This window comes from Wyeomyia smithii, chromosome 2 (genome assembly GCF_029784165.1).
Source record: "Wyeomyia smithii strain HCP4-BCI-WySm-NY-G18 chromosome 2, ASM2978416v1, whole genome shotgun sequence".
Classification (NCBI taxonomy): Eukaryota; Metazoa; Arthropoda; class Insecta; order Diptera; family Culicidae; genus Wyeomyia; species Wyeomyia smithii.
In genome coordinates this window covers 25068409-25090071 of record NC_073695.1, presented here as the reverse complement: position 1 = coordinate 25090071, position 21663 = coordinate 25068409, and the positions used below count along the sequence as shown (strand labels likewise).

At 38.8% G+C, this 21663-nt stretch overlaps 1 protein-coding gene across 1 annotated transcript; it reads right to left on the bottom strand.

The window, feature by feature from the left end:
* Nucleotides 1-3040: 3040 nt before the first annotated feature.
* LOC129719529 (fatty acyl-CoA reductase wat-like) lies at nt 3041-17461 on the bottom strand. The gene is made up of 4 exons (XM_055670924.1): nt 16646-17461; nt 4048-4552; nt 3543-3990; nt 3041-3473 (listed from the first exon to the last, which is right to left on the bottom strand). The coding sequence occupies exons 1-4, from the start codon at nt 17459-17461 to the stop codon at nt 3083-3085; spliced, it is 2160 nt and encodes a 719-aa protein (XP_055526899.1). The 3' UTR covers nt 3041-3082.
* Between the last annotated feature and the right edge of the window lie 4202 nt (nt 17462-21663).

The window sequence follows — 21663 nt, the reverse complement described above, 5'->3', positions numbered from 1 at the left end:
TAATGCTTGGATTTTGAAGTTTTTTTTAATGAATGGAGTAATGAAGAGGAATAGGAACAAATCAGTTTTGAACAATGATACCTTTATGTTATTGATTTGTATCTTGAAAAGTATATTTGATTAAAAAATCATTTCATAAGACTTAAATAGTTCATTTTGAACATTGAACTAGATATTTTTAGACCATATTTAATTCTCTTTAACATCTCCGAAGATATTTGGCATAATATTGGAAACAAAATAGCACTTTTTTTCTAATTTTGAAGAATTTTACAAAATTACTCACAGAGAAAAAGCTCCAAGGAGTTCCAGGCTGAAACTTTGTCTACAGACACATAGTTTAATATTCTTTCAGCCCTGAGAGGTTCAGGTTGCGCTTTTGTGCGCTTACGGAGATATGACATTTCAAAGTTCAAAGTTTAAAAGATTTATATTTAGAAACTCATAGAGTTCGTTGAAAATATAAAAAAAATATAAAAATGAAAGTTTTTTGTCCATTTTGTCCAAAAAAATTATCAATTTTTCATACACTATGGCTTCTTGAATAGTTGTGACTTTGGAAGAGTTTCTTATTATTGGCTAATAAACAACTTTGTAAAAGAAACCATCCTTCTAAATTGAAAAAATGAAGAAAAATGAGTACTACTTAAGTACACGTTTAGTACAAATATTTTCATACACAAATATTCCTTGATGATTCTCATGAACATTGCCGAAAACACTATCTCAAAAAACCAACACGATCGGGAGTTATTAATTTTGTTCCGCAAGATTGCATTCCTGGACTACTGTGCACTGCAGTGCTGTCGATTTATGTCAATTATGTCGGAATAATTCAACATTTTCAGTGGGATTTTTTCGTATTAACAGAAACTGTTTTGGCAACTTTTGATTTTCTTCAACGCAGTGAAAACAAATGAAAATACATACAGCCAAACTTTAGGATTCGTAAAAATTCATCTCATATATTTCTACTAATTCAAGCTTGTTTCTGGAAATTTAAGGTGAACATTTCAAAGATTAAAGTATTCTTAGTGTAGTGAGTGCTTTTGTTTAGTGATTAGAATAAAAAGTGGTCCGCTAGTGATGCAAAAAACTTTGGTTGGCTACTGAATGAGTCCCGTAGTAGCCGTGTAGAGCAATGCGCGGATTTTGTTTTCTGAGGTGGGTGATTGAAATAAATGAGTTTTCGAGTGCAAAGGCCCGACTATAATATAAAATTTAGAGCTTTCAAGTGATTTTTTTGAGAATTCTATTTTATGAGAAATCTAAAGTGAACTAAGCAGAATTCATTCCATGTATAAGGTTTAGTTAGAAAAAATGCGTTTTTTTTTGTTTTCAGTTGTGTTTTCATGATGTATAAGATGAATATATGGGCTGAGAGGAATGATGGAATAATTCCCCTATCTGGATTAAATTATGTTTGTCTGCAGACATTTGCAGATTTTAGGTATATATATATATATATATATATATATATATATATATATATATATATATATATATATATATATATATATATATATATATATATATATATATATATATATATATATATATATATATATATATATATATATATATATATATATATATATATATATATATATATATATATATATATATATATATAAAAGTAATTGTATCGGTGTGACTAATGGTTAAATAAAATTTCAGATCTCACGATGGCTGAACAACGTTATGTAAAACAAGCGCAGTGTGTATAATTCACCGAGAAAAATCAACCACTCAAAGAGAATAAAATTACATGGTGACCGAAAACCCGATCCTGGCCTAACAAGCCAGTTGTCGTAGGTTCGAGTCTCGGCTCGGGAGAGACTGTTAGTGTTAGTAGGATCGTAGCGCTGGCCCCGCAATTGTCCTGTACACTTAACAGTTGGCTGCGAAGTTTGTGTATAACTAACAGCAGGTCGAGTACCGAATCGGAATGTAGCACCAAGGCTTTGCTTTGCTTATGACATGGAGAATAATTGATAGAACTACTTTAATATAGAGGCTGCGGCTCTAAAATAAATTTGTCGGGTTGAAATAATTCCGATCACGTTTTTGCAGTTTTGGAAGCATCGTAGTCCTACGTTAAGCCTACGTTTGTGCACTTAGCCTCATACCCTTAAACTTTTTTATAAAAGTGTGTCAACTTTCTATCATTCACCTCATTGATTTGCTATGTATTTTTATATCTCATTTTATTCAATTTGTATTTACAAAAATCACAGATTTGGACCAATTGTGAATTGATAGATTATTTGCCGAACCTAATAAAATTCTACTTTCATTTTGATAATCAAGGGCTTAATCATTTCGCCTTTGTTCACTTCTTTACAACTAATTTTTGAACGCGTTTCGCAGCACTGAAAATCCGAGATTTTATTGGTTATAAAAACATCAATGCATTCCATCGATTAAGAATAAATCCGAACCACGAGCTGCACAAGTACTGGTGCTGCCGATCGCCATAAAATCAGTGTTTTTAATTTCCGGCTTCCATGTCGCGTTGCCTTTCGCATATGCGCTGCTCATAAGCACAATCGTCGCCGTTGCCTTTTTATTTATCGTCCTTGAGGCGGAAAGCCCCGGCAGAAAGCACAATTTTAAGTGAAAAAAAAAAAAAGACACAGAAACTGCTGTGGGTTGCGCCGCTTGCTGGCTTTAAAATTGGGTTATTATTTATGGGCAGCTGGAATAGGCTGAATGGATGGGAAAATGAAAGGATGAAAACGGAAAATACCCTTAGTCCGGGCAGGCCGTCGATCTCGTTGGTTTAAATAATAAAGCTTTAGCTGATGAAAGAGCGGTTTTGGTGAGATGAGAATAAAAATTGTGCCTTTTGCCGTTATCATCACTCGCCGCATTGTGACAGAACGGTGACTTTGAAAGTGGAAAAGGCTTTGCATATTTTTTTATTCGTTAAGTTTGAGTTTTAGAATTATATCCAAAATGTGCTCTGCAAATTAATTTGAATTGAAAAAAAAAAATTGAAAAGAATTCTAGAGTGATGTGATATGAATTGAATTCTGAGTTGTAATTTACAACGAGGTTTAATTACTCTTTGCTTAGGCTATTAGAACACAATGGCTTTCTGAATAATTTCCAACCCATGACCTAGGAGTGTTGAACTGGTGATTATTTTATACAAGAGTGCGGCTATCGTAGTATACACTAGCGTCAGAATTAGGTAGTGAGCCAGCAATAGCATTAAACCTTTCCGCTGGGATTGTTTAAGATTTTCAAGACTCTCTCGCAGGATATACTTTCGCAGTCCCAGCAAATAGGTTAGAAAGAAGTCACCCCAGTTGATTCGCCGAATGTCCACCGGGAAATAGGTGTGATCTTCTGGTGTCATACTATCGTAGACTTTGCGCATTTTATCGTTGAGAAAAATCCATTCGTTCATGGTGAAGCACGTAAGAACGTCACTAAACTGCTGAACTTTCCGGTAGATGTATAAAACTCTGTGTAAAAAGGAAAGATTCGATTGGAGAGCAAGTCAATTTGTGTTTTCGAAGAAAGCAATAACTTACTTAGGTTCCATTCCTTTCAACCTCGCTAGACAATCAAATAGAACTGCTGGAATGAAATGGTAGAATATTTGTAGCACATAGTAAATATAAACCGAGGGCGTAAGTGTGCAAGTGGGATACCACAAAGCACTCAATGGCATCAGTCGTCGTATGTGGCCTTTGGAGTATTTACTGACGTCCGTGAATACAAACGGATTATCGAGCCGGGTCGTACAGTTGAAAACCAGCTCCGTTGAATCATCGATTTGATTCGGTTGCTTGGTCGACATGTACCAGATTACAGCGAGGCTAGAGTTTACCACCAAATCAGCAGGAATTATATCTACATGTTTTACTTTATTACAGTGTAAAATACGCAGTACTCCAGATCCAAAACCGACCACTACTCCGTTCAAACCGTAAAGATTATCAGTCCATCCCTCGATTGGATCCTCTGCAGTGGAAATAACTACAAAAAAATTTTTTTTACATGTACAGAACGACTTGTGTATATCTAAATTCCAACCAATGGATGGTCTAATTACTGCTATCGGCAGTCGACCGCAGTAGCCCCGAATTGCCTTTTCGGCCAGTGCTTTGGCGTAAGTGTACGAGTTGGGCCACGGTTGCGTAATCTTCCGGCTCAGCACATCCAGGTGATGTTCGTCCGTCATTTCCACCAGGCGAACCATCGCCACCGGATCATCGTCCATGTCGTAAAACTTTTCCGCAACCACCTCGTGGTAGCAGTTCGAGTACGCGGTCGAAATGTACAGAAAGGAAACGAGGTTTTTCATTTCGAGCGCAATTTGCAACAGTTCATTAGCGCCGGCAACGTTCGTTTTGATGATGGTCTTCAGGGAAACATCAAACCGCACGTTCGCGGCGGAGTGAATAACGATATTGACATTCTGGCGCAGGTAATCCAGGTCCGCGTCGGCGAGGCCAAGCTGGCTCAGTTCCAGGGTGCCCTCCACGATACGCAGCCGGTTGCAGTAGAAGTTCGGTTGTTTGGCATAGCTCACGTATATCTGCAATTTAGAAAAGCTTGTTTTCAGAGTGAGATTGAAACTGATTGATTGGAGGTAGAGAGCGCGGAAAGTTCATTCGGGGGTTAAATTTTAACAATGTCCGTTTGTTCGATTAGGTTTTGAAATAGAAAACGAAGGGCTCTCCAGCAACAGCGGGTTGTTGATTTAATTTAGTCCCGCTCATAAGAAGCCGTTTATTTGCTTTGAACGCAAAATAGACTGTGTTGATTAGACTTAATTCAAAGTTTGTAGGTATATTCTACCGGCTTCGGTAGAAAATCGGAACGGCCTCCAAAATTTGTTTCATTTTAGTCACGTTTGAATCAATGACAATGCCTTAAATGGGTGTCACAAAAGTTTATTATTACCAAAATTTAAAATAAATTTTACAATCCTGTTTGTTCACCAACAGATATTTTTTCGGAGCATATTTTTCTTAAGGCAAGAAATCAATTATTTACAACTCGTTTATAAACAACAATTCGGAGAGAGCAAGGCTTTTGGGAAACGAATTTCCAAGTGCCATTTTTAAAAACAAGCCTTGACTCAGAATGATTTGAGTATTTGTGAAAAAGCAGGGAGACAACCGCAAGTTGACGTAGAACTACATAAGATTGTTTCTACATTATCAACTTCGAGACTGATTAATTACTTTTAACCAAAATTAATAAAATAACTCTATAGAAATATTGTTTCTGAGAAATAGCGAAAGCTGGTCAAATACCAATTTATATAAGTAATGCCAAAGTGATTACATTAATAGGGCATACATCGACCCCAGTTGTCATTTGATTTTTATTTTAAAGCCACTACATTATTTACAGTAAATAACATTAATTATTAGGGTTGGATGAAAGTTATAAACATTGAAAAGATATTCTATCGTAATATCAGATTCATTCAATTTTAGCTGCCCACTGCTGTTAAATTGTTTGACAAATAGACGAGAAAATATAAACTCTGCAAATAAATATTCGATTTGTCCTCAGCAGTACAGCTTGTTGTTTAATTTTATATCTGATATGATGCTGATCGCATCTCGGTGCTATCTCCGACAGTGGGAATCAGGCACTTCTCTGATAACATAGTGGAGAGCTGTTTTCACACTGAAAATTTGACGGCCGACAGATTTTGTTTGCCATCATCCCCCTTTGTGTGTTGCCAAAATACGGCAGCGCTTTTTACAAGAGAAAATGTTGGCCAATGCATCTACCGCTGATGCTTCCTGCTTCTTAGTTAGGACCGTCCTAGTGGCCATCCAGGGACATCCACGACCAAAGGGTGCATTCCCGGTTTACTAGGTATATAATTTTGTCGGCCATGCTAGGGAAAGCAAGCATCAAGTGACCAACCTGGGGTTGGAATTTACATTCCAACAAAGCATTTTTTAATAGTACAATAGTTCTAGTAATCAAATTACAATTCAGAATTTGGTGGATGCATAGTTGATTTTCTAATCGATAGCAGTAAGGCCGAAGGAAATCCATTAAAAAATAAACCGATTAGTTAGCATTTGAAATTGAGCATATTTTCTCCTTTGTCCATTTTAAGATTTTACCCCCCTGTTTCATTTTTTACTAGATAGCCGAACTTTTGGAGAGATGTAGTTCTACGTCAAAAGTTCAGGCTCCTCACGAACATTCTTTTATGTTGAATTTTACAAAGTCTTAAAGATCTCCTTTTGACGAAAATCAGTATCTTATATATTAAAACTGACCAGAGGAACATTCAGTTGAATTCTTATTACAGAACTATACTTGGCAGTTACAGGATTAACAAGGCTTCTAACTTATGACTATTTAGTCCCTAGATAAGTAATTTCGTTAGTGTGCCCATTGTGTTTGAGGCAAATCAAATTGCGCAAAAGACCCCAGCACTAGAGCTGATTTGTCGCAGTCGGCTTGAAAACTGCTTTGAGAGTCATGATCTAGTAGCCCCATCTCTATTTTGAGCTCTTCTATGGGCAGGGATCGTCTAACTACTCAGAGCTGTGCAAAAAATTTTGCACGTCTCCAATATTTGGAAGGAGTAAGAGACGAACGGTCTCAAATGAGACACGCACAGAGACCGAGAGAGAGATTTTCTGAGGTAGGAACTGCGTCTTTCAGCACTAAACTGGGGTAAATTCTGAGAGGTCTCTCGAACCAGACGAATGAAGTGTGTTTTGCGATTCGAACATCCCGCTTCAATGCGCAAATTCTTGCATGCGATAAATGCGCAAGATCTTGCGTGCAAGTTAGCTTTCAAGTTACGCGGTAAAATCAAAGTAGAACTTTCTTCAAATAAAAAAGATTCTTAAAACATCATGTTAAAAAAGACCTAATACTTACTCCATTACAGCAAATGCGTGTGTAAGCCGTCAAAAAGGTAAAGCAAATTCCGACTTCATTGGCAATGTAGCTTTCTTGAAATTAATATTTGGAACTTTTCGTATAAATTTATTGTTAATTTTAGTATTTTTTTTTTTTTCAAAAAGGTGAGCAATAAACACTTGTTTTTGTTCATTAGGACAGTAAGTAAAATTTTAACAAATATAGTCGGCAGACCTCATGTTAATTGAATTGCAATTCTTGTGAGTTACGATGGAACCAAATATCTTATAATACCAATATAGTTCACTTACGTGAAATCATGAAGACACATTGAAAATGACAAAAGCGCCAGTCACCTTTTCGACCGCTAGGAGCGCCACTTCTGATTTTGTTTTACAGGACATTCAAAAAAGAATCACTTTTGACAATAATATTACCCAAATGGGTACACTGAAAAAAATGCACATATTATTGTGAATTTTGTAATGAGAATTGAAGTTCGCTTATGTATGAGGCAGTACATGGCTGACATTTCACGGTTGGTACGTTTGTTGTTGTTATTGTTTTTGCTACCTCAAACACAAAACATAACCGAACACAAAATCTTAATGTCTGCAAAATAAATCAAGAGTGGTATTTTACTGTGGTGTTAAGGATAGCTATTCTCGCGATACTGGAGCAACCGATTGGATATTTGTTTCTCGCGCTTTCCCGATCGGGGATCTATCCCGAACTGTAATCAGCTGATCACAACTGTCTCGTGGATTTTCTTACTATCGTGGAGATAAACCAATTGGCGCTTCTAATGACAAAACAGGTGACTAGTACATCTAATTTATTCTACAGGGGATAGTCAAAATAAGTAGGATAGGCAAAATTTTGATGAAATTGGAAATGCTATAGCTTTGCTAAATGTTATTCGATTTTAATAATATGAACACCATTGAACTGGAAAACTTTTGAAGTTTCATTTTCTGATCTTAGATCTGGCCTAGGTCACTGGATATAGGAAATATTCCTGAGTTCCAGTAGGCATGTCAAACCTGCTAATTTTTGGATGGATTTGGTAATGGGTTACCTGATAAAAATGCTTATTTGCATCATTGGCATAGATGAAACAATCATTTCTGAAGCGAATGGTTCATCAAGACCCGGAATCGGCCAAGAACTTATCGAGAAATGGCTATTTTTTATCCGGAAGTCCTCTGAGGAACCTTTAGTAGGGGACATTTGCGTTTTTGCACCAAATAGAGCGTGTTACACCTCTATCTTCAGGATTTTTTATCAGGAATCTTTTTAAAGACTTATATCTGAACAACCTGGATGCCCCAAAGAAACCCGTAGTGGGAGAATTTACATTTCTGCATCAAAATATAGCATGCGATACCTCTATCTTCAGGATTTTTCATCAGGAACCATCCAAAAGACATATTTTTTGAATACAGATTACGTTGGCCACTCCCGGAATGATCCGGATGCCCCGGAGGAACCCGGAATGGGGACATTAACACTTCTGCATCAAATAAAGCGTGCGCATAGAGCTGCAAGATTTTTCAAGATTTTTCATCAGGGTTCCTCCGGGGTATATAGATTGTGCTGGTAGTGGCCAATGCAGTATGAATTCAAAAATATGTCTTTTTGATGATTCCTGATGAAAAATCCTGAAGATAGAGCTGTCGAACGCTTTATTTGATGCAGAAATGTAAATGTCCCCATTCCGGGTTCTTCCGGGGCATCTGGATCGTTCCGACAGTGGCCAACGTAATCTGTATTTAAAAAATATGTCTTTTGGATGATTCCTGATGAAAAATCCTGAAGATAGAGGTGTCGCATGCTATATTTTAATACATAAATGTAAATCCTCCCACAACGGGTTCCTTCGGGGCCTCCAGGTCGTTCCGGAAGTGGCCAATGCAGCCTATATTCAGATATATGTCTTTTTAAAGATTTCTGATAAAAAAATCCTGAAGATAGAGGTGTAACACGCTATATTTGGTGCAAAAACGTAAATGTCCCCTACTAAAGGTTCCTCTGAGGACTTCCGGATAAAAAATAGCCATTTCTCGATGAGTTCTTGGCCGATTCCGGATCTTGATGAACCATTTGCTTCAGAAATGATTTTGTCATCTATGCCAATGATGTAAATAAGCATTTTTATCAGGTAACCCATTACCAAATCCATCCAAAAATTAGCAGGTTTGACATGCCTACCGGAACTCAGAAATATTTCCTATATCCGGTGACCTAGGCCAGCTCTAAGGTCAGAAAATGAAACTTCAAAAGTTTTCCAGTTCAATTGTGTTCGAATTATTAAAATCGAACAACATTTAGCAAAGCTATAGCATTTCAAATTTCATCAAAATTTTGCCTATCCTACTTATTTTGACTATTCCCTGTACATGTCAAATGAATATAATTAATATTTAAAAAAATGAAAAAAATTTAAAATTAAATTATGAATCAAATTATGAGTATGGAATTTCAAAATAAAAAAAAATATATCGCATTTTTAGTTTACCCCAAAAAAGAAAGTGAAAGCTTAAAACAATAGTATACACTGGGGTTGCTTTTTACGCGGTTGATTGTACCGCATTTAAAAGACTAAACTTATTTGATACCGCGTACTAAATTTATTTGATATACTATTGATTATACTAAACTTATTTGATACCGCGTACAAATGGTTGGCGTGCGACCAGACCGAACCAAGCGCCAAAAACATTATTTCGAGTAATCGGCGATCAAAGTTCACTCACCCCGTATGCTTCCTGCAAGCTGCTGCAGAGAAATTTTGTCATAATACCATTATAAACTGTTCAAAAGATTTGGTTTTTTCATGAAAGATAGATTATCAATTTTAACATCCACTTGTTAAAAACTTAATTTTCAAAAAATGGCGCTTGGTTCGGTCTGGTCGCACGCCGACCAAATGATCTTCCGAATCGAATAAAAATAATCCGCGTTATTGTAAAAATATCCCGTTTAATAAAACGCATAAAAACAGCCCGCCTTAAAAGCGAGCCCAGTGTACATATATTCACCATTGTTGAAACAAGGAATTTACAAGTGAAAGTTCCACACGACTTTTAAAATGTAGTATGGCCGAGATACAACCATATACGTAAGACATACGTAACACTGACGATTATTTGCTGGTACAAACGTTTCAAACTAGTCAACAAAAAAATCATTACTCCGCTCTACTGGAGCGCTAATAAAATCCCTTAAGGAGCTGTGAAAGTATATGCAGCAATCCTCGAGCACGCAGGAAAAACATGCAGGTATATTGTTCGCATAAAGTACTCAAAGTTCATTATTGAGGTTAACAAAGTTCTAGTAATTTATTTCAAAACATTAGTTTTAGAAGATTTCTTCGTTATTACTCAGTATTTGACATTTAATGTTCAACCAAGCACAAACTAGTCATGTATTTTCTACTAATTGGTACAGAGCGGAAGATTGCGGGCTCAAATCTCAGTACAACCAGGTCATTTGTTTTTAAGGGGTTATATACCTTTTTAGTTTTCAAAAAACCGAAAAAAAATTTATTGCATTATCTTCAAATACAACATCTTGAGAACATTTTCACAAATTTTCATAAAGATCTGAGCAATAGGAAAAAAGTTAGAGCGATTTGCAGCGCGCCTCGCCACGGCCGCATAAGCTAAATTTGAAACTTTACACGCGATTATCTCGGAATAGTGTTTTCCGAAAAATGACTTTGCCGTGATCCTGATTGCGGGAAAACTACTGAATCGATTTCCTTCATCTTTCTTTTAAAACTTTCGTTATTAAATTCTCCGGTCCTTGAACGATCGCTTTTTGCAACATACAGTTACATTCTGCCGCGAAAAAAATTTTTAATGCAATTTTTAGCGCTCAAAACGTGCATTTTTTTGGAAAAACATTCCCGTTTACACTGAAAACAAAATACTCATAAAAGCGATCGTTCAAGGACACGGCACACTTCTAAACTAATGAAATAATATGAGTTTTTTGGTTTCGGTTGACCCGCTAAATCTCTATCGTTTCGGGGAAACGGCCATTACAGTAATAGTTGGTATATCTCAAAATCAAACGTATTTTTTTGTTGTTGATAAACTGTACTTTCAGAAAACTACCACTTTGATGCAATGAAAATGGTGATATGCACTTAAAAATAAATTCAAACTTCCCTCATTTTTCTCGACCAAAAAGGTTTATAACCCCTTAAATACAAGCATATTTTATAGAAGATTCAACTAGAGACATTGTTGATGTAACCCTACACTAGCGCGTCGTCGCAGGTTTCTCTTTTTATCTTTTCTAGTCCGAAATCACGTACGCAATCTGCAATAAGTAATTTTTTCGCATGATTTGTCATTTTTTTTCTGTGAAAGTATGAAATTGAGTCAACTAAGTCTAAAATTGAGTATTTTCAGTTTCGTGTGTAAGAATATCGGTCACACGCTCACAGAAATGCAACAACAATGCACAGTGGTACAGTAAGGCAATTTAGGCGGACATGAGGTTTTCGATGCGATTTTTTGATTTTAGAGTCATAGTTTCTTCTAAGAAGTTGTTTCTTATAGCTAGTCCTTTATTTATGTGTAATCGACGAAATGAAAAAAGTAGGAGGGTGGTATTCAAGACACGACCGCATGACGTTGACTACCGTTTTCTCATAAAAACAGCATAACGAGTAAAACCGGCACGAGATGACCGGTACTCTTGTCTTTCCTCCTTTCAGCTGCTATCACCTAGCGTCCGCATGTCGCTGGTGCAGTTTTGGAATCAAAATGATGGGGCGCCGGCCGCTGTCGTAAAATTAACACCAACAAAAAGATGCATATTTGCAAGGTTTTATCCGCTAGCAGCAGCATTTTGTAATAAAACAGAAAATTCAATTAGCCGCTTCTGTAACAAAATTTCGAGGCACCAAAAGGGGTCAGGTGCCGAATATATTTATGTTTTTGGTCAGTCCGTCCAGAATTCTTTCAAGATAGCGTCCGTATGTAGCCGGTACGGTTAAGTAATGAAACTGATGGGGTGAAATGTTCGAACGGTACGTTTTATACCAAGGCTTCGTCAGATAAATAAAAAGAAGGTGGGGCTTCATAGGTGATGGAATGGTAAGAAAAAATTTTTCTTGAAAGCTGCGCCGGCCGCTGTCGTTATATTAACACCAACACAAACATGCATTTATGCAAGGTTTTTTCCGCTTGCAGCAGCATTTGGTAAAACAGAAAATTCAATTAGCCGCTTCTGTAACAGAATTTCAAGGCACCAAAAGGTGCCAGTTGCCGATTATAGTTTCCTGGTTAGTCCGTCCAGAATTCCAGCCATTTAAGTGTTTTGCAGTAGCCATTTACTACTAAAGCCACCAGCATAACAGGTGAAACCGGCACGAGATGACCGGTACTATTCAGTTTTTCCTCCTTTTAGCTGCTAACACCGAGCGTCCGTATGTATCCGGTACGGTTTAATAATGAAACTGATGAGGTGAAACGTTCGAAAGATACGTTTTATACCAAGGTTTCGTCAGATAATTAGAAAGAAGGAGGGGCTACATAGGTGATGGAATGGTAGAGACAAATGTTTCTTGAAAGCTGCGCCGGCCGCTGTCGTAATATTAACACCAACACAAACATGCATTTTTGCAAGGTTTTTTCCGCTAGCAGCAGCATTTGGTAAAACAGAAAATTCAATTAGCCGCTTCTGTACCAAAATTTCGAGGCACCAAAAGGGGCCAGTTGCCGATTATAGTTTCCTGGTTAGTCCGTCCAGAATTCCAGCCATTTAAGTGTTTTGCAGTAGCCATTTACTACTAAAGCCACCAGCATAACGGGTGAAACCGGCACGAGATGACCGGTACTATTTTGTCTTTCCTCCTTTCAGCTGCTAACACCTAGCGCTGTCGTGAAATTAACATCCACATAAACATGCATTTTAGCAAGGTTTTTTTTCGCTAACAGCAGCAATTGTAAAACATAAAATTCAACTAACCGCTTCTATTATAAAACTGCGAGGCACCAAAAGGTGCCAGTTGCCGATTTCTTGTTTACTGGTTTCCGTCCAGAATTCCAGCCATTTTAGTATTTTGCAGTAGCCACCAGCATCATGGGTCGAACCGGCACGAGATGACCGTTACTATTTTGTTTTTCCTCCTTTTAGCTGCTAACACCGAGCGTCCGTATGTATCCGGTACGGTTTAGTAGTGAAACTGATGGGGTGAAATGTTCGAACGATACGTTTTATACCAAGGCTTCGTCAGATAATTAGAAAGAAGGTGGGGCTACATAGATGATGGAGTGGTAGAGACAAATGTTTCTTGAAAGCTGCGCCGGCCGCTGTCGTAATATTAACACCAGCACAAACATGCATTTTTGCAAGGTTTTTTCCGCTAGCAGCAGCATTTGGTAAAACAAAAAATTCAGTTAGCCGCTTCTGTACCAAAATTTCGAGGCAACAAAAGGTGCCAGGTGCCGAATATATTTTTGTTTTTGGTTAGTCCGTCCAGAATTCCAGCCATTTAAGTGTTTTGCAGTTGCCATTTACTACTAAAGCCACCAGCATAACGGGTGAAACCGGCACGAGATGACCGGTACTATTTTGTATTTCCTCCTTTCGGCTGCTATCACCTAGCGTCCGCATGTCACTGGTGCGGTTTTGGAATCAGAATGATGGGGCGCCGGCCGCTGTCGTAATATTAACACCAACAAAAAATGCATATTTGCAAGGTTTTTTCCGCTAGCAGCAGCATGAACATCGGAAACAGAAAGTGACAACAACAATAACAACAAAGTCAGATCGATTGTATCCGTTAGTGTCGACTGTGCTTGGGAAGAGAGGTAGTGATTGGCTGCGCGGTATGATTTAGACAATCGATATTAATTACCAATTTTTCAATAGTGTATCTCAAACAAAAGTTTGTTTTTGTTACATAAATTTAACCGTAAAAGAATTTCTGATCGATTGATGCCAAAACCTCGAAAACCTGATTATAGATGACTGCAAAATAAGCGCTCAAAACCTGACCACTTTTCTCTGGTTTTCGCTGGTTGAATTACTAGATTTTCAAATTCAGGGGCCTAACTTCGATATAGACGTTAGTCAACGTCAAAAATAACTGTATACATTCTTCGGCACAGTTGTAGATTAACTAATTTTGAGCAACAAAAAATAACTCTTTTGTAGCTATTAAATTGACCGAAATAGAGCAATTTTACGTGACTGGCTTAGAGTGGGTTCCGAAAAAACAGTTTTTTAACTCTATTTGCTCAGTTCAAATTTAATAACAGAGTATTCCTCAAGACCTCAAGAGCTTATAAATATGTTTCTATTGACGTTTTATTGAAAAAATAAAAACTCTTCACCTATACAACATATCGACAATGTTTTTTGTTATTACTTTTGAACTGAAAAAATAAAGCAAAACTTCAGTTACGTCAAATTGCTCTTAATAGGGAAATTTAATAGCTACAAAAAAAAAAAATAATGAAGTTGCTTGAAATTACAGTTGAATCGCTTTATAGCGACATCGCGAGGGACCGTCGTTATAGAGAAATGTCGCAATAAAACGAATAATTTTTATGAATACAGCACTCGTTCGCTAATTGCACGCGATTTAGCTGCACTGCGTTTTAATTGCACGTCCGATAGTTGCACGAAAGTGCAATCAAAAAGCAGTTTTGCGTCAAACTACACGTGGTTTTTAAAACTAACGTTTCTCTGTCAAGTTTTGCGAGGGGATATTGAATGCACGAAATATTTTATTACCTGAAAATAAATTCAATATTTTTTAATTTTGTTATTTAAGTAACATATATACATAATCACATTGCACGTTCGCCCCATTTGTTTTCAATTATAGTCGATCTTATTGATTTCAATTTGATCACTTGTGTCGCAGACGCACTGAAATGTCGCGTTAAGCTGTCCACATACTGAACAGCTTCGAAAACATGGAATTCTCTGAAATACAGTTATGATCGTTACACTTCAACTACGCTGCAATGTATGAAAAAATCTGACTGGTTTGGTTCGTGAACGGATACACGAAAACGAACCTTTAGTGCACCCCCTAAAAATTTTTGACAGTTTTGAGTTCATGCATTTAAAAAGCCCATCCGCTAGTTGCACTGCAACTTTCGTGCAATTAGCGCACGAGTGCTGTATAGAGTAGAAGGGATCATTGAGAATGTCGGTATAGAGAGATTTGCCGCTATATAAATTGTCGTAATAGAGGGATTCGACTGTAGTTTGTTTACAATTTTGCCGAAGAATGTATACAATTATTCCCGCAAATAAAAAAAAATTAGTTTATTTTGTTTCGTTGATTTTAGGGCCACCCTAATTTTCATTTGCACATAAATAAAGGATTTAGTATGAGAAACAACTTCTTAAAAGAAACTATTGCTTCAAAACCACAAAATTACATCGAAAAGCTCATGTCCGCCTAAATTGCGTTACTGTACCACTGTGAAATGAGTTTAGTTACCTTTTTCACCACAAGAGGGGGTGTTCCCTATGCGTCTTTTAGAAATTATATGGAAAATTCGGAAGTGAACTATATTGGTGTTATAAGATATTTGGTGAAAGCATCATTTGCGGGAAGCATGTCGCGAATGCGATTTTGACGAAAAAGACTTGAATCGTCCTGGAGCTTTGAAAAAATAGAAGGTGGTATTCGAGACACGGCCGTACGGTAGACGTTAGGACTACGTTGATTATTATTCATCAAACTCTTCAGTTATAGAATTGTCAGTGCAGTTACACTTCGAATGAAAAGTTTATGAGGTAACACAGTAAAAATATTTTTTTTGCAAAATTCAATTTTATTATTCAACATAGTTGCCTTCGAGGGCGATACAGCGATCGTGCAGCTTTTCGATATCATTTTTATAGTACCGTCAGCCGGGGTGTGATTGTGCCAGTGGAGTTGAGATTGAGCCATCCAACCCGTGACTTGTCAGCCAACTCTTCCGGGTCAGAAGACTAGTCTTTCTTGGTTATGTTTATTTATTTATTTATTAGCTCTACCAACAGACATTTTAAGACTAGTCCTAATGGTTATTAATATATAAAACATTACGAAACAGAGATATAAATTTTGTACGTAGAACTTGATGCGATAAGTGAAAGTCGAAAGCAGATGACACCCGGTTGAAGGCTCGTTGAATACCAATGATGGCACTGTTTGCGCTGTAGTTGGTACGACGAAAAGGCAGTTGCAGCGCATAAGACCTCCGCAGGGTTCTGGATGGCGCGTTTAGGTTGATCAGGCGAAGAATGGTCGGGCAGTCAATCCGTGAAGTCAAAACATCTGAAACTACCATGGCGCGAGCTGTTTCTCGGCGAAGCTGAAGAGTATCGAGCTGGAGAAGCGATCCTCGTATCGGGTGTTACGCATGGGTTGCCGCCAGGGAAGCATTCTAAGAGCATAGCGTACGAAACGGCGCTGGATGCTTTCAATGCGGTGGATTGCATTATTGTAGTGAGGAATCCAGACAGTAGAGCAGAACTCCAATGAGGACCGAACAAGCGAGCAATAGAGTGTTGTTATACATTGTATGTTTCTGAAATCCCGCGTCATGCGGCAAATCAGTCCCAGTTGTCTAGCGGCTTTAGCAACAATAAACGATATATGTTGCTTAAATGTCAGTTTGGTATCGAGGAAGACTCCAAGATCCTTGACGTGATCGACTCGCTGTATTGAAGACCCATCTAACTTGTAGTCGAAGTGTAGCGGACGGTGTTTTCTAGTAAACGTTATTATTGAGCATTTTGTAGGGTTGAGTACCATGCAGTTTAACTTGCACCAACGTGCAAATATGTTGAGTTGTTGTTGGAGATAAGTAGCGTCTTCCACGTTTTTGATTTCGTTGAACAGCTTCAAATCGTCAGCGAACGCAAGACGAGGACATTTTAACAAGTGATGTACATCATTAAAATACAACAGGAACACCAATGGGCCAAGATGACTACCTTGGGCAATTCCGGAAGTAGCGACAAATGGTTCGGAAATTTCGTCGCCGATTTTCACTCTGAGAGTTCGTCCCAGCAAATAGGATTCTAACCAGCCAAGCAAGTTGCCGCTGAACCCGTATCGATCAAGTTTGGCAACGGTGATTTGATGGTTTACTTTGTCGAAGGCAGCCGAGAGGTCCGTGTAGATAACGTCGGTTTGATGTCGGTGAACAAAGCTGTCGAACGCGTAGTTAGTCAAGCAAAGCAGGTTTGTAGCACAGGAGCGCTTGGGAAGGAATCCGTGTTGATCGTCCGAAATAGTGCTTTGAAAATGTGAGAAAATTGGTTGAAGGACGACTAGCTCAAATAGCTTCGAAATTGCACACAAAGCAGAGAGGCCTCGATAGTTATCTATCTTCGAGCGATCGCCTTTTTTATGGACCGGAAATAGGAAGGCCTGTTTCCAGGTTGTAGGAAATCTACCAGTAGCCAGCGACAAACGAAATAAGTGGGTAAGCGGTGTGAGCAATCCAGCAATGCATTTTTTTAGCAGTGTAGCTGGGATTCCATCCGGGCCCGGAGAGTACGTGTGTTTCAATTTTCTAGCAGCGGCAAGAATTGCATTATCGTCGATGTTGATCGAAGCCATGGAGTGCCCAGGGAAAGGGACGTTATTAGCAGCATCAGAAATTTTACCATCTGTTGGTGTTTCGTTGCTGAATACGCTTGAAAATTTAACAGCGAACATTCGGCAAATAGCGGCAACATTACTTGCTTTCTCACCAGCCTATTCCATCGTGGATGGTAAGCCTGACTCCTTTCGTTGTTCGTTGACAAAGTTCCAGAATTTCTTCGGATCTGCTCTCAGTTTGCCTTCTATATGACGTCTGTAGTTCGAGTAGCACCGTCGACGAAGTCTTTTGTACTCGTAGTTCAGCTGTCGGTAATGATCGCGAAGAAATAGAGCGCCAGTCGCTGAGAACCTCCTCAACGCGGATTTTTTCAACGTTTTTAAGCGACGCAATTCCGCTGATTGCCAGGGACAATATTTATGCGATCGGTTTCGTGTTTTTGGCACAAACGCATCTATTAGGCCGTTTAAAACGGAAGAAAAATCGTTAACAGCCGAATCGATATCCGTTGGATTTAGATTACCAATCCAATCAACTGTTAGCAGCGCGTTCAACAAACCATCGAAGTCGGCACGCCGAAAATTAAAATTTAACCGAGTAAGAGGCTCCCGATACTTGATTTTAAATCGATCGTCGAGCGACAAAACAAGTGTCGGGTGGTGAGCAACGTTTTTTACGAGAGGATCAGGTGCGAGAGTTAGCAGCGGTGCCGTATCATTAATGCTGACGAAGCAAAGATCTAGACAACGCCCATTCTCGTTTGCATTACAGTTGATTTGCTGCAGTCCCGCGGCGCTATAGCCATCCAAAAGATCCAGAGCGCAGACATGGAATGGTGACTGATTCGGGTCGGGATAAAGAAATCCGTCCCGAAAGGGGCGCCAATACAGACTAGGTAAATTAAAGTCCCCGATAACAATTATTTAGTCGCACGGTTTGGCTCTGGAGACTATCGTTAACAACGACTGGATATGCAAATCGATCAATTGCTTGTCGCGTGTTCGATCCGGCGGAAAATAAACGGCACAAATGAATAATTTCCGACCAGATAGTTGGACGGACACCCATACCTGCTCAAGAATATTCCACGAGTTTTCATGGATCACGTTAGCTTTTAAGCGACGATGAACAGCAATAAGCACACCTCCGCCGGTCCTTTTTGGGCTGTTATTGGGACCACGGTCGCAGCGGAAGCCTTCATACTCCGAGCCGAATAAATGCGATGATTGGGTGCGATCATCCAGCCAAGTTTCCGTTAGGGCAATCAGCTCGTAGCAGCCCTCTGAAAATGCTAGTAGATAGTCCTCGATGTTGGAATTCATACCGCATGCATTCTGGTAGTAAAGTTGGATCGAAGAGTTTGCTCTGCATGCATCAGGTGTTCTGGATTCGGTGAGCGACGGACTTGTCAATGCGTCAGGTATACTAAAACACGAATCTGAATTTGAGTATTCATCGTCAGGAGCATGAAACGGAAGATACTTAACTTGTGCGAGAGTCGGTTGACTCTCGCATGACAATTTCACAGCATTTGAGTGGGCCAATTTGCTATTGGCGAAATCTATCCGGGCGTACTTGGTCAAACTCGAACTCACGAACGAAAACTCCAGTGGGCCATGTTGATGCTCGTAGAGCAGTATCCCTTAACGCTTTTGGTACTTCCACCCGGAAAGAAACAAAGTTCAGCTTTGTAATATCAGCATCTTTTTTCACCAGCCTCACGACGTTTAGCGTTTCACTGATGCCGAGACATTTTATGCGACATAGTGACAACATCATCAACTGTATGGCTCGGATCCAGCCGGCTCAAATAAAGCCAAAATTGCTGCCGTTCATCAGCAACGGTTTTTATTTTGCACTGAACCAACCTTGTACCACAGACACCAGCCGCAGCGGGGCGAAATTTAACATTGTCTTCACGACTCCGTTTAGGTGTCGGTTGCTCTCCGGGTTGTCGCAGAGAATAGAAAATTTTTTGAGCCGGAGCTGCAGTGCTGATCGGAAAGTGCTTTTCAATGCGAGAAGATAGATCTGTGACGACCGTGTTTAATTTGTCGACAGCTTCACACAGCATCGATGAATCGGTGATGGGGGGGCTAGCGGTAGCTGGATGCTGCAACCATTCGTTAAAATTGTTAGCACAATCGTCGCAGAGCCAAAATATATTATTGCTGAAAGTTGACATCACGTCCAGAATAGATCGCTGCAATCCGGGAATACACGTGCGGTGGAACAATGAACAGCAGTTGCCACGGCAGGCAATCCTATCGATCCCATTTACAGGGGAGCTGCATGTTTTGCAAACCGATACAAAGGATCAGCAGCGCAAATTGTTGCAAAACAAAAAACAGCAAAACAGCGTCGAAAGATTGCAATATCTATATCACTCGATGACACGCGCGTAAAAAATGATTCGATGAAGCCACTTGTAGAAAAAACTAACTGGAATTCAAAACTTTTATACTCCAAAAATACGAAAAATAAAACAGCGGTTAAAAAAACGTTAATAAACAACGACGTGTTGCCAGAAACTGGTTATGTATTCAAGAACAATTATTCTGGAAGGATCGGTGTTGTGATCGCCGTGGAATGGTTGATAAACAATGGGTTTGTATGGCACCATCTCACCCCGGCTTACGGTACTCTTTCGGTTTTGCATCAAAATAGGCCTCAGTTTCGGTATCCCTTCATCATCGGTCCTAAATTTCTTGCCAGCAAGCATTCTCTTAAGTTCTGCGCACAAAAAATAGTCGCTGGGGGCCAGATACGGAGGATGCGGATGCCATTCGAAGCCCTATTCATGCAATTTTACCATCATCGACACGTTGTTGTTTTTGATCGATTGCGAACTCGCGCGGCACCCACTTTGCACACGGTTTTCGCATGCCCAAATATTCATGCACGATATGTTCAATACGCTATTTCGACATCTTCAGAGTCTCAGCAATCTCGCCCAACTTCACTTTACGATCATTTAAAATTATTTGTGTTTTTTCATGTTTTCTAGAGTAGAACCTCTGTTGGACGTCGACTGCGCTTAGTATCAAGTGTGCTCTCACTACCAGTTCGAAATTGCCGATTCCAATATTCCACAGTTGCAATAACTAGAGCAGAGTCCGGAAAACGTTTGTCAAGCCATGCTTTGGATTGAACTATATTTTTTCATCAAAAAGCAATGTTTTATCAATACACGAAATTCGACCGATTACAGTCAAATTTTGACACGTATCAATTGAAAGATGGTGCTTTGTGATAGTCAAGTGAATTTTTGCAAAAGGCGCCATCTAGACGTCAACCTTATAAACTTTTCAGCCGAACTGTTATATTGTGTGCGATCTCACCTAGACGCATTTTTGCGATAACTAGATGAAATTTGCTGTTGCAATATTTGGCCTTTTTCAAGGCTACTACATATATTTGGAAAAGCATAAAGGATGATTATTATTTAACTTGAACTGTGGTTTGAAGCTGCTGCAAATGCGCAGTAGTGTGATGTTCACCACGATTCGTTGATACTGTGCATAACCAGCGGTATATAAGAAACTTATCCGATTTTTAACAGAAAAGTTTGGCACGTGCTGCTAACGGCGCTGAGTCCATGTTAGGAAACTCACAACACTTCATTTACAATAGAAATTCATCACGCCACGTAACGATGCTGAGAGACTGGTTTATCAAATTCAAATTGTTATAAAACTCACAGATTAACGTTGATCGCAACTCGATGCTACTGTGAAGAAATACTTCAAGAAATTGATATTCAAAGCTTGTTCAGTGACAATAATATAAAAAGCATTTGAAAATAAAAGCATCATATCTGTTACCTCTACAGTATGTGATGCGGTTTACCTCAACCAGTCAGTAGTACCCATCGCAACGCTCTACCTGCTCGTCACAGCTACGACGGGGAAGCGAGCTTGTGATTGGTTGAGGGCTGCAAAACTATACTGAAATTAACGATTTTTTTTATCAAGACATTGTACAATGGTCCAGAAACCAAATTTAGGGGGAAATTTGGCTCTAGAGCTCTATAGCAACATTTTAGAGAAAAACTTTCTTCTACAAAGTTGTTACATATAATAAAGCGCTTATTGAAAAATTATCAAAATTTAGGGAGAAACATTTTCGATGCAATCAAGTATCTAACTTTTTTATCTTTATAGATAGAAGAAAAATTTGCTCTACAATGTTATAGCCGCATTTATTTTGAGTAACTTTG

What these genes read in the sequence shown, in the direction of transcription:
- LOC129719529 (XM_055670924.1), bottom strand. Translation starts at nt 17,461, where the DNA reads ATGGCTTCGATCAACATCGACGATAATGCAATTCTTGCCGCTGCTAGA. An exon ending in GGTGCAAGTTAAACTGCATG is followed by an intron (nt 4,553 to 16,645) that starts GTACTCAACCCT and finishes TCTAAATTGCAG; the next exon opens with ATATACGTGAGCTATGCCAA. An exon ending in TTGAAAGGAATGGAACCTAA is followed by an intron (nt 3,474 to 3,542) that starts GTAAGTTATTGC and finishes CTTTTTACACAG; the next exon opens with AGTTTTATACATCTACCGGA.